This window comes from Gopherus evgoodei, chromosome 5 (genome assembly GCF_007399415.2).
Source record: "Gopherus evgoodei ecotype Sinaloan lineage chromosome 5, rGopEvg1_v1.p, whole genome shotgun sequence".
NCBI classification, from domain to species: domain Eukaryota; kingdom Metazoa; phylum Chordata; order Testudines; family Testudinidae; genus Gopherus; species Gopherus evgoodei.
Window position 1 is genome coordinate 26,153,873 of NC_044326.1, and position 13,506 is coordinate 26,167,378.

The window sequence follows — 13,506 nt, forward strand, 5'->3', positions numbered from 1 at the left end:
TACTGTAGATACAGAGCAGAGAGTGAACTGTACACCCTGTAACTGCAGGGACAGCTAAACATATGTTGGTGGTGGGTGTCTGTGGGGTTGAGGGAGGAGGAGGGGAGGAAAATGGAGGTTCTGGTACTGCTGCTGGCCTTCCCCACAGATTCATTCTAGGGGAGGAAGCTCCAAGGTCCATCCAAGTCTCCACTGGAGCCTCACCAGTAGAGGCTGCCTGGGAGAGGGAATGAACTTTCTCCTATCCCCTTCTGCCCTGCTTTTGCCCATTTTGCACACAGTGTTTGGTGGCTCTGCCCCTCATGCCTCTAGTGAAGTGAGGATTGCAAGTGGCTTATGCTGCTGCATGCATGTTCTAAGGGGTCTTTCTGCTGATGCAGACTCGCAGCTTGGATTCTATAGGTGGAACCTAAAATGGTTTTTCAATCTATTATTTATATTAAGCCTGATTTTCAGAGGTGCCAAACACCTGCAGCTTTCATTGTCTTCAAGTGTGTGATCAGCACTTCAGAAAATCAAGCCCATTATTTTCCTATAAAACTCCAAGGATGTGTAACTCTACTGGGTTCTATTCAAGCCTTTTGTATTTACTGATTTATTAAAGAAAATAAAGACATGACTGTGTAATAAACTCATCTACTTTTAGTTTACACACTGATTTTTCTCTTATAACAGTTGGAGAATACTACTCAATCAACTACATTGCATTTCTTGATGCAAAAGAAACCTGGGATGGCAGAGTCTTGACACTGCCCGCTAAATTGACCTTCAACAGTTCATCACTGGTATTTCATTTTCAATTTTATTTTATCTTTTATAATTTTTGTACACACACACTATGGGAATACTGGAATCTGCTCTTGGCTGCCTAAATGATGAGGTCAGCCCATAGAGATTCAAGCTTTTAGACACTATTCTCTGAGTGACACAGATGAATCTGTAAATACATGAGTATTATACATTAGTGATGGGAGTGACTTATAGCACTGGGCCTCTCAAGTTCAACAGAGGAAAGAAATTAGAGCTCTATTTGTGTATTAGCCTATAACTTTCTCCCTACATTTGAGGCCTCTCTCCATTTTATCAGGGTATTCAGAAAATAGCAACGTTTCATCCATTTGTTTTATGAGTATGTTATAATGTAACCTGAATGTGTGAATGTTCACACTTGAATTCCTTGTAGTCTCCTAGGAGTTGGAAGTTGTGCCATATACTGGTGGAAATGTAATTTCCTTTTTCTTTATAATATGGTCTCAGATTTTCCCCTGCAGCTTTGCTTTCCTAATTGTGGGCATTCTTAATGTACTTGTTCATTTGTGGACAATTCTTTTACCATGTCTTTGTATATATGTAAACAAATGTATATTAAAATCCCTTTTATGTAAAGACTGACCATCTTAGTAAGAATAATTTATGACAGTTCTTTAAATGTCTCTTTTCATTCAGCATTTAATGTCTAATTGGAACAGCCATAGTTAAAAAGAAAAGTCAATCATTAATTGATGAGGGCTAGGAAAAAAGTTCCCCTATGAACCAATTTTTCCAGCATTGCCTTTTATGGAGTTTTTGCAGCTCCCTCTGAAACATCTGGTACTGTCCACTGTCAGAGAATTGGTGGACCACTAAACTGATTTGATGGTGCAATTTTTTTACAATCTGAAGATGAGTTTTGGAGCGTTTTCCTAAGGCCATGCATGAAGGAGTGAGGTATTGAGATGCATCTCATCACAGCACCTAGAAAATCCCTGTGAGTCACAAAGCCTGAGTTAGTTGCCCAGGCTCCCAGTACAATGAATAGGGAGACACAAGTGCCTTAGACAGTGATCCACAAACACCAGTATGTTAGGCAGGGAGCCACCTAAGCTAGGCAATGGGAGATGCTGACCAGTGGTGTGTGCACTAAGCCTCACCCCTCTCAGACTTAGGCACCTAAGTCTGTGCTGCAGGGAGGTGCCTATCTCTACCAGAAATTCTCAGCTGTGAACCCTTTCCTGCATTTAGGTACCTGTGCTGTTTTAGCAAGAAGCTGGTGGTGGGGGTTGGGGAGGAGGACCGCCTGCATAACTTTTAGCCCAGTGACTAGAGTTCTCAACTGAGATATGGGAGACCCCCAGTTCCAGGCTCCTCCTCCACCTGAGGGAGAGAAGGGATTTGAAGTACTTTGCCACCTCTCAGATGAGGTATGAGGGAGGGCCTCCTCTTTTGCCTCTTCCTGCCAACCCCGCTCCACTGTTTTTTGTGAACTCGTCTGAGGGACCTGATCTGGTATGTGTGCTTAGAGGATGCTTACTGGATTGGTCCCACACACAACTTAGGTGGCCAAATGCCTATGATCCTCTGGTTTGTGAATTGCTCTGAGACTGAGGCGGGAGATAGGCCTCTGGCCGCCTAGAAGGAGGCAGAAGCCTTTATGTTCAGAGGCAGAAATGTAGGTGGCTAGGGAACTTTTACTGCAGAAACGTTAGATGACAAACAAGTTCAGGCACCTACAGAGTTCAGTGGGAGTTCCGTGGATTGCTATGGTCGCAAAACTGGGAGTTAGGTACCTAACTCCTTTGTGCGTCCAGGCCTAACTGTATTTCCTGTCATCTTGGTTTAGAAGTTGTTTGGGGTTGAGTTTTCTGAGAAGTTTGAAGACTTAGGGCCATATCACATGGGAATAGACAAGTGGGGCTTAGAGGTCTTTAGTGCCCACCCCCCCCCCCCAAATATTAGGAATTCCATTAATAAATAAAGGAAATACTGAGTTTGGAACAGAAGATCATTTCTCGCTTTATTAAAAGTGGATTAATTTAGTCATGGTATAAAACTATATTTTACAGCTGTTTTTTTTGTTATTTAAGTCTGGCCCTCCCCAAATAAAGCTGTCTGTCCCTTTATCAACCCCCCTTTACTGCCTCTAGCCCCCTGGAAAGGAACTGGAGGCCCAGGAAACTCCCCATGATTATCTCCCATTGCCAACTATTCCTCTCTTAAGGGGGAAAAGAGTTTGCTGAAGGGGGATGGGGCATATTAAAGAAGTAGATTGAGCTGCGTCCAAAATCAGGATTCACAAGAGAAGAAACTCCAACTCCACAGTAAGTTTATCCCTCTAATTCTGCCTGGCTTTGTGGCACTATGGTCCCTTTGAGGTATTTCATGGTATTAGACCAGTGGTTCTCAACTAGAAGTCCAGGGGCCACAGGCAGGTTTCAGAGGGTCCGCCAAGCAGGGCCTGCATTAGACTCCATGGGGCCCAGGCTAGAAAGCCAAAGTTCCACCATGGGGCTGAAGCCCAGGGCCTAGAGCCCTGCCACCCGGGGCTAAGCTGAAGCCTGAGCAGTGTAGCTTCATGGGGGCTCCTGCGGCACGGGGCATCAGGCAGTTGCCCTACTTGCTACCCCCTAACGCAGGTCCAGGTTGTAAAAGATCTGACGAAGATGAACCAAAGCTAACGCAATTCAAGACAAAGAAGGGAACAGTCTTACAGAAGGAAGACACATCATCAATAGGTGGAAAAACAACGGCTCTGATCTATACAACCATCAGACAAATGGAGATCCTAGTGTCTTAGATGCCCAGATTCAACAGAGAAGTGGAGACAGCTGTGAAATCACTCAAGAATGGAAAGGCTACAGGTATTGACAATATCCCAGCCGAACTGATGAAATTCAGAGGAGAAATATTAATAGATGTACTCACTGAGCTCTGGCAGACCAGTGAGTGATCCTCCATGTGGACCCAGTCACTAATCATCACTCTGCCAAAGAGAGGCAACCTACAATTGTGTCAAAATTACCGGATCATAAGCTTAGTTAGCCATTCCAGCAAAGTGATGTTGAAAGTCACATTGAACAGATTGAAGCCACAAGCAGACTGTAGCAAAGTGAAGACTCACCGGTGCAGCACCTCCTGCTGGTCTCCTGGGAATTAGCTCTTTTCCAGCATAAAGAGCACCCTCTGCAGGCAAGTGTCTCATCTGCCGCTGGCCCCGTGTCCCTCCCGAACCCCGGTACCCTTTACCTCTGGGTTCTGCCCCAGCAGTACCCCCATGCTCTGGGTCTCCCTTCCCAGGGGAGACCCCAACTCTCTCTAAACCCACCTTGCCTCAGTGACTACTGCCAGTCATCATCTAGCCCCTGCTCACTGGGGCAAACTGCAGTCTGTAATGACGACTTATCATTGGCAAGGGGTTAGGACCTGTTACCTTTGGCTAATCCCAGGCTGTATCCCTGCAGCCCCAGTACATCTGTAGGCCTTCAACAAGGCCTGTAGCCTGGGGTTTTACCAGGCTGGAGCTTCCCAGCTCTCCTGCGCTATTCCCCAGCACTGCTCCAGTTCAGGTACCTTCCTCTCACACAGCTAGCTATTCTCCCTCCAGGGCTGGAGAGAGACTCCTCTGCCTCCTGGCTCCACAGCCTTTTTATCAGGGCCAGCTTGGCCCTGATTGAGCTGGCCACAGCTGTGGCTGCTTCCCCAATCAGCCTAGCTTGGCTGCTTTTAACCACTACACAGACAATATCATTGCTGAAGAACAGGCTGGCTTTCATGCTTGAAGAAGTACCACAGAACAGATTTTCAACCTTCGTGTTCTGTATGAGAAGTACTTACAACACGAGCAGTACATCTACCACGTCTTCTTTGACTTCAAGAAGCGTTTCACAGAGTATGGCATGAAGCTCACTGGGCAACCATAAAGCAGTACAATGTTGGTCATAAGTTTATTCTTACCATTAAACAACTGTATGCCAAGGCCAGCAGTGCGGTTCTCGACAATGGCACAATAGGAGAGTGGTTTCGCACCACTATTGGAGTTCAGAAAGGCTGCCTTCTTTCTCCCACACTGTTCAACATCTACTTGGAGTGCATAATGACTGGTACCCTAGAAGATCACATATGCACAGTCAGCATTGCGAGGCAAACAATCTCAAATCTTTGGTTCGCTGATGACATTGATGGCCTGGCAGGCAGTGAAGATGAACTTGCCAACCTTGTGAAACAATTGGATGAAACCTCCATAAAATATGTCATGGAAGTCAGTGCAGAGAAAACTAAGCTGATGACAAACAAACATGATGCTATCAGCTCACATCACTTTCAGTGGACAAGAGCTGGAGGCAGTGAAACAGTTCAAGTATTTGAGGGCGATCATCCCTGATGAAGGATCCAAGGCAGAAATTTGGGCAAGAACTGTGCAAACAGCAGCAGCAGTGGCAAAGCTAAAACTAGTTTGGAGGAATAAAAACATCTCCCTGGAATCCAAACTGAAACTGTTGCATGCGTTGGCCATCTCCATTTTTCTGTATGCGTGTGAGATGTGGACCCTTATGGCAGAAATCGAATGGAAAATACAGGTAGTAGAGATGAGTGTTAATAACCTAGTCCCAGATTTGGACCTTAGCATCCAAAATATGGGGGTTAGCATAAAAACCTCCAAGCTTAGTTACCAGCTTGGACCTGGTACTGCTGCCACCACCCAAAAAATTAGAGTGTTTTGGGGCACTCTGGTCCCCCCAAAAACCATCCCTGGGGACCCCAAGACCCAAATCCCTTGAGTCTCACAACAAAGGGAAATAAACCTTTTCCCTTCCCCCCCCCCAGGTGCTCCTGGAGAGATACACAGAAGCAACCTCCGTGAATCTAAGCAGAGGGAGTCCACCCTCTCTAATTCCAGTCCTGGAAACAAAAGCACTTCCCTCTTCACCCAGAGGGAATGCAAAGTCAGGCTAGTAAATCTAACACACACAGATTTCCCTCTGACTTCTTCCTCCCACCAATTCCCTGGTGAGTACAGACTCAATTTCCCTGAAGTTCCTCACTAAAGAAAAACTCCAACAGGTCTTAGAAAAATACATAAAACTGGTCTCTCTGTATTAAGGTGACAAATACAGGGTCAATTGCTTAAAAGAATATTGAATAAACAGTCTTATTCAAAAAGAATACAATTCAAAGCACTCCAGCAACTATAGACATGTAAATACAAAAGAAAAAAAACAATAACCCTTATTGTTTTTATGTTCTCTGTACTCACAACTTGGAAACAGAAGATTAGAGAGCAGGAAATAGAAATCACTCCTCATAGCTGAGAGGGAGGCAGACAGAAGACCCAAGAACTCAGACACAAACTTCCCTCCACCCAGAGTTGAAAAAATCCTGTTTCCTGATTGGTCCCTTGGTCAGGTGCTTCAGGGTACTTTTTTTTTTTTTTCAGGTGAAAGAGACATTAACCCTTAGCTATCTGTTTATGACAATGAGATGCTTCCGTAAAATCCTGGGCATCTCCTACTTCAACCACATCACTAATGAAGAGGTCTGCAACATCATCACCCAATGCGCTGGGTCATATGATGATCTCCTGACAACCGTGAAGAAGTGCAAGCTGAAGTGATATGGTCATGTAACATGATCATCTAGCCTATCCAAGGGACAGTACAGGTAAAGAGAAGAAGAGGTAGATAGAAGAAGAGATGGATTGACAACATAAAAAGGTGGACAGAAATGGACTTTGCGGAGACTCAAGCACTGACACACAATTGTCAGGGATGGAGACAGTTGGTTTAATTGCTCATCAGTGATGGTGCCCCCAACAACCAATGGAGTTATGGGAGTGATGATGATAATAGACGCAGGTCCTGGCTTTTTTATGCATAAAACTGTTTACTGTGGCACAAGTGGGCCTTGGAGTTTTTATAGTATGTTGTCGGGGGGGGGGGGAAGGGGAGCTCAGGAATAAAAAAGGTTGAGAACCCCTGAATTAGACCAGTTGAAAGAAAAGAAAAGGAGTCAAAGGGGGCTGACAGTTTGTCAAAGATGTAATACTAGAGGCTTAACATCAAGCTATTCCAATGCAGAGGAAAGAAGAACCACAGGAAGCCAGTGTGGCTGCACAAGTAGCTATTTAGCCATCTAAAAACCAAAAAGGATAATGTAGGAAATGGAAGGAGGCGCATGTCACTAAGGAAGTATATATGGGAATAGCTCAAGCATGTAGGGACAGAATCTGGAAAGCCAGGGCAAGAATGAGTTACAGCTAGCAAGAAATGTTAGAGACAACAAGGTGAGCTGGTAATGGAAGATGATAGGAAGGCAGAGCTTCACAATGCCTACTTTGCTTCACTCTTCTCACAAAAAATAACATGTGACCAGATGACTAACGAAGTTACCATAGACAATAAAGGGGAAGGGATGCAGATCAGGATAAGTAAAGAACGCATCAGAATGAATTCAGGTCAGTGGGGCCTAATGCTATTCACTCTAGGGTGCTGAAGGAATTAGCTGAAAAAATCTCAGTGCCACTAGCAATAATAGAAACTCATGGATGACAGGAGAGGTCCTGGAAGACTGGAGAAGGGCTAACATAGTGACCGTCTTTAAAAAATGGGGAAAGGCAGAGCCAGGAAACTATAGACCAGTTGGCCTAACCTTGATACCTGGAAAGCTACTAGAGCAATGTATAAAACATTCAGTTTGCAAATACCTGGAGGATGAAGGGGTGATCACTAGCAGCCAGCATGGATTTACTAAGAACAGCTTGATTTCCTCCTTTGGCAGGGGTTGGTGGATAGGGCAATATATCTGGATTTAGTCCCACAAGACATTCTGATAAGTAAGCTGGAGAAATGCAGGCTCAGTGGAACCACCATTAGGTGGTTTCATAATTGATTAAATAATAGCAAACAAAGAGTAACTGTTAGTGGAATTATGTCCCATTGGAAGGAGGTCTCAAATGAGGTTCCACAGGGATCTGTTCTGGATCTGGTGTTATTTAACATTTTTATTAATGACCTGGATGTAGGAATAGAGAGCAAACTGATGAAATTTATAGATGACACAAACCTGGGGAGAGTTGCAGACAATTAGGGGGATAGAGCTAAAATTCAAAGAGATTTTGATAAATTGGAGAACTGGGCTATAGGCAACAAAATGAAATTCAACAAAGACAAACGTAAGATGCTACACTTAGGAAAGAAAAAACAAATGCACAAAACCAGAATGGAGAATTAACTGGCTTGTCAGCAGCTCTGCTGTGGAGGATGTGGGAGCTGTGGTGGATCACAGCCTCAACATGAATCAACAATGTGATGCTGTTGCAAAAAAAGCAAATGCAATTTTGGGTTGTATTAACAGAGGCATAGCATGCAAGTCACGGGAGGTGATAGTAGTGCTCTGCTTGGTGCTGGTTAGGCCTCAGCTGGAGTACTGTGTCCAATTTTGGTCACCAGTGTATAGAAAGGATGTAGAGAAAATGGAAAGGATCCAGAGGCGAGTGACAAAAATGATCAAAGGGATGGAATGGAAACCATGTGAGCAAAGGCTGAAGGAACTGGGTATGTTTAGTTTGAAAAAGGGGATAGCAGTCTTCAAACACTTGAAAAGTTGCCATAAAGAAGATAGAGAAAAGTTGTTCTTTCTTGCCGCAGAGGGCAGAACAAGAGGCAATGGGTTCAAACTATAGCATAGCGGATTTAGATTAAAGCTCAGGAAAAATTTCCTAACTGTAAGAAAAAGTAGGAGAATGCAACAAACTGTCTCAAATGGTTTATGCACAACAAATCTTGAATCTTGGCAGGGGGTTAGACTAGATGACGCGGGTGGTCCCTTCTAGGCAGAAGTTAATGCTATGAGGAGCACCATTAACTTCTGTGGGGCCGTACAGTTAGTAGGTGAGTATGCCCCACAGATCAGCTGCTTCCCTGCCTGTTAGCAGTAGATAAGTATGTTGCATTTTTCTATTAGACTTTTGTAGTTAAGTCATGATGATAATTAATCAAAACATTTTCCTCTGAGCTGTGTGTGAAGGAAGCTTCTGTACAGTAATTGGAGAATATGCCAGTTTTATAAATTAGATTAAGCTTGTTTTATAATATTGTGATATTTTTCTATGTCTTTTCCAGAACAAAACACAGCATAGTTTGACTGCATCATTCACCATAACAGGAGAGGAAAAGACTAAGGTAACACTGAATCATAGATAACTGACTATATGTAGTACTTCTAAGGATTCTTCTGTGTACCTATTTTGAGTAGTAAAGAGAGAGTTTTCTGGGTGCCAAATAGTGACTCTCTTACTATAAAAAGAAGTCCCGTTGAAGTCAGTTACAGGAATTTAATTTATAGAACTATTTGTGTGAATAAAGGAATCACAATTTGGCCTTTGGTTTGTTTGGCCAATGCCGATTACTGTGAATTGCCAATGAAGTTTTTCCTTCTATTACCCAAACAGAGCAGTTAGAAGAGAGGCTTATATTTAAGCACCAGAATTCTTAATATGAAAGCTCTGTGGCTTTATGCTATGTTCAGATCCAGTTTTCCAAATGGAAGGCTGTGCAACGCCAGAGAATGGCGATGAGCATGCTAACTTGTTGCTGGGCATCTCCAGCATGAGTTGAGCTTTTTGTTTTCAGTGCTCATTCCAGAAGGGTGCAAGTTCTCTTACGTCTACTGAGGAGTGGCGCTAAACGGTATGCTGATTCAAATACCTGTGGGGACTGGATGGGTAAAAATTCAGCAGAAGAGGAATAGTTTAATTTCCATCCTGCTCTTTGACCAGTCATCCCTCCAATGTATAGTTCTGTCCTTTACTAATGAAATATGTGGCTTCTGATGGTTCAGATAAGCCTGCAGAATAACACTGATTTCAGCAAGCAGTGCTGTTTGTCCCTCCTTTTTCCATTAGAGAACTTCTCCCTGCATCTATTGCTTCCCTTGCTAGAGTAATTTCTTCACCTAAACTCATTCTCTGTCTCCCCCATCTCCTCCCCCCCCTTTGTTACTCACGCAGGCTATTTCATTGTAGGGAATCTTTATTAAGTAGTGGTGGCCAGAGTGGTGGGAACACTGATCGCTTGCACTCAGGCAGAAGAAAATAGTTTATTTCTCCCCAGATCTATGTTGCCATGGCTGTGTCATTTAAAGTCTAAAGGTCATATTGATAGGACGATTGCAGAAGAAGTGGAAATGGAGAGGAAATATTGCAGACACGTACTGTATAGAAAGCAGCAGCATTTGTGCAGTGTTTGAGTAAACAGGAACTGACATTCCACTGTGAAGGTGAAGTTATGGAATCTTCAAGAAAAGTGAGAATTAAAGGGCTGCTGTACACATTTGATCTTTTCTTTTCTGTTTTATGATTTGTAAGGGGAAAAGAATTACTAGCAAATACTCCACTGTCTCGGATTTCTTAAAGCCAAAGGAATAACAATATGTCCAGGTTACTTTCAAAATTGAAATTGTTTCTTCTGCCACCAGTAAGTGTTGGCTTGACCTTTGAGCTGATTTCATATTTTTTCATAGTCAGGAAAAGTTTCAGGGCAGATAAAATATTTTATAGATTTGGAGTGAAAAGCACCTCAGTTGCATTTTCGAAAGGGGCTGAGGAGCCTAAAGGCTTGTCAAAACAGGGACACCCAGGAAGGTTAATACAAATTAACTAAAGGTGTGAATTTAATGTGGGTTAGTTAAATTGTATTAAACTCCTGTATGTATGCTCTTACTCAGAATTAAAGTGGCCTTAGTTCAGTTTAGTTTAATTCTCACCGTTTACAGGACTACATAATGCGAACTAGGTACCATTTAATTCACTCCCCCAGGGATGATGCAGGGCAGTTATAGCACAGCGCAGCACACTAGTGTGTGCTCCAGTTCACACCCCATTGGTCCAAACTGTGGGGCCGTGTAGACAAACCCATAGGCTCTTAAGTGCCTAACTTTCTTTTAAAACTTTTGAATGCTCAAAAGTTCCAGAATTAGGGTTCTCTGAACATTGCTTGAAAAAGGAGGTTAGAATAAAATATTGAATAGCTGCTCCTAAAGTGAGCACCATCTACCCTGTGCACTGAATGAGGCTGGGATCCTGTGGGGAAAATAATATGTAACCATATAATTAAGCACTGTATAAATAATGCATACAGACAAGGGGACCAAATAAAGGTTGCACAGTCAACCTTAATTCTGGCATTTCCTTGTTTTTGAGTGCTTGACTTTGCAATTTAAATAATGTTCTTTTAATGTAATGTTTTGTATGTAATGTAATTTTGGCTGCTTTTAAGGTGATCAATGTTTTCTCCTATTGAAAAAATAAGTTAATAAGATGGTTTCCTTTTGCTCTTCATTTGCTCCCCTTTTCCCATCTATTTTATTTCTACCCTAAAGCTTACTGATCGAACAGAAGTAGAAAGAGTTAAGAGATGGACCACAAAAATTATTAGAGGCTTAGAAAGACTGCTGTATATGGAGAACATGTGCATATTGGAACTGTTTTAGTTTAGAGAAGGGACAGCTAAATGGGGCATGGGAGATGTAACCAGAATAATGATTGGTTTATTGGAAGAGGTAAATATATCTTACTGGACTAGCTTCTGTTGGTGGAAGAGACAAGCTTTCAAGCTCCACAGACCTCTTCTTCAGGTCATGGATGTAAATCAGGAGCTCTTATTTTCCTTTTCTCACAATACATGAACAGGAGATTGGCAGTCAGTTAATTTGAAAGACAAAGCATTTAAAATTTATAATGTATTTTTTTCATAGTGCATTATTAAGGTGGGGGATTGAGTGCCACTGAATAAGAGCTTAGAAGTTTTTGAAAAAATGGACATTTAAATGGCTAATAACAGTATTCACAGTTACGTTAGAGAGAATCTTTTAAAAAATTAGTTTCTAAGTTCTCATGCTAAAGGGCGTTAGTCATTCATTAACTGACAGGTTGAGAAAAACTTTCTTTATGGATAGCTTATACATTTGTCTGAGGCAGCAGTTACTGGCCATAGTGTGAGACAAGGTGCTGGACTGCTGGTCTGATTCAGTGTTGCAATTCCCACACAATATTACTGTAACTTCAAACTCCTATACTACTTTTTTCCAGCTCTGGCCTGATTCTTAGACCTCAGTGAGATCTGCAAAACAGGTGATATTCGAACAAACTGGTTCAACCATTTTTTTGAGATATACATGCACAACATTTCTCATTAGAACTTAAGGGAAAAAAGTATGTTGTATATTCTGTTGTTTAAAAATACATATATGGAGCTCAAAAAGGCTGAATGGATTTTGTTTTCCACACACAATATTTCCTTCTGGGCTGAGATCAAGCATGAAACATTTCAGAAAAAAATTGGATTTGTGTGAGAAAATTGAGTAATGGGAAAAAAAGAGGTGGGTTGTAGTTCATCCTTAACAGCAGCTGTCACTGATGCTCCCGGTCTAGTTTCTTATATGCAAAACTGCCCAAATCCAAGTGCATACAATCTATATGAAGGCAATGGTTTTATATATCTGGCAGTAATTTGACCTTTAGCACAGAGTGCTAAAGAATTAGTTCTGTATTTATGACAGTGCCGTGTTTTAAGTTAGTCCCAAAGAATTGTCATCCCTCAAATGGTCTGATTACTTACTTTGTTGACATGCCACTCTTTAAAGTTTTACAAACCTTGTGCATTTTCTCTTCTGCTTCACTTGAGAAAAATGCTTGGTTGCCTATAACAAGTTAGTTCCATGGCCTAGAAAAAAATGTGAGTGCTGTTTGAGTGGCATGTAGATGCCTTGCAGCTCTGCTCATTAGGGTCTGTGAAAACTACTTGCCTCTGTTTCTGGCTGAATGTTTTTAATGCTAAGTAAGAAGCTGTTTAGATAGCAAAAAGTGCACGCAAAAAGTTCTCCTGTTATGTGCATCCCATGGTGTGCATAATAATAAATACTCTGCACACCTATGGCCTGACTTTCCATCATTGTCAGCACCTTACAGCTTCCATTCAAGTTAATGAGAGTGAAACATCTCTAAAAATCAGATCAATAATGACTTCTGGAAGTTCACACCAGGAATCAGTGGCAGGAGTAAGAGAGAGAGAGAGTGAGCATAACATAAACCTTAGCTAAACAGTTTCTTAACTGATTACCCATGCCACCTTTCTTAGGGTTCTCTGAATTTCTGTTGCTTAATGGTGGATGGTGACTTTGTTTTAATGTTTTGACTAAGGCCGTGTCTATACTACAAATTTTTGTTGCCGCTGCAGTTGGTATATCTCTTGTACGCGTGCATACTTGTCTCCTTGTGTCAGTGCTGTGGGTACTCACCAGGAGTTCTGATATTGATGCACAGTGCAATGCACTATGGGTAGATATCCCAGTGTGCAAGCCGTCACTGTCCAGCCCACTTTTGAGAAGTTTTGGCATTCCATGGTGGGGCCACAAAAAGGTGACTGGGAGCAAGGGGTCAACTTCCCAGCATGCAACTGTTTCCACCCCATAATCATCTATATCCCATAATTTTTTCAAAATCACATGAATTCACATGGCCTGCCTCTGGCAGAAACTTCGAGCCTGAAGAGCTCTGCACTATTGTCATAAGTGTTGCAAGCACAGGACGCGCGAGCCTCCAGTATTTGTAGTGCTGCAAGAATAACCGAATCATCAGAGCACGTGGTTTGTTGCAGGACAGATTTCTGTGGGACATAGTAAGAACCAATTCATGGTTGTTGGTCACATTCATGGAACAGCTGCAGACAGTGCAGCGCCACTTCTGGGCCTGAGAAA

The 13,506-nt window shown here is 42.5% G+C and overlaps 1 protein-coding gene across 4 annotated transcripts in view; it reads left to right on the plus strand.

Annotated features, from left to right (window-relative positions):
• Window positions 1-13,506, plus strand: part of EVC2 (EvC ciliary complex subunit 2) — a 168,353-nt gene that overhangs the window by 27,001 nt on the left and 127,846 nt on the right. For all 4 annotated transcript variants that reach the window (XM_030563458.1, XM_030563460.1, XM_030563459.1 and 1 more), the window contains exons 6-7: window positions 676-785; window positions 8,874-8,933. In XM_030563458.1, coding sequence (XP_030419318.1) covers window positions 676-785; window positions 8,874-8,933 — 170 coding nt within the window. The remainder of the gene's footprint in view (window positions 1-675; window positions 786-8,873; window positions 8,934-13,506) is intronic.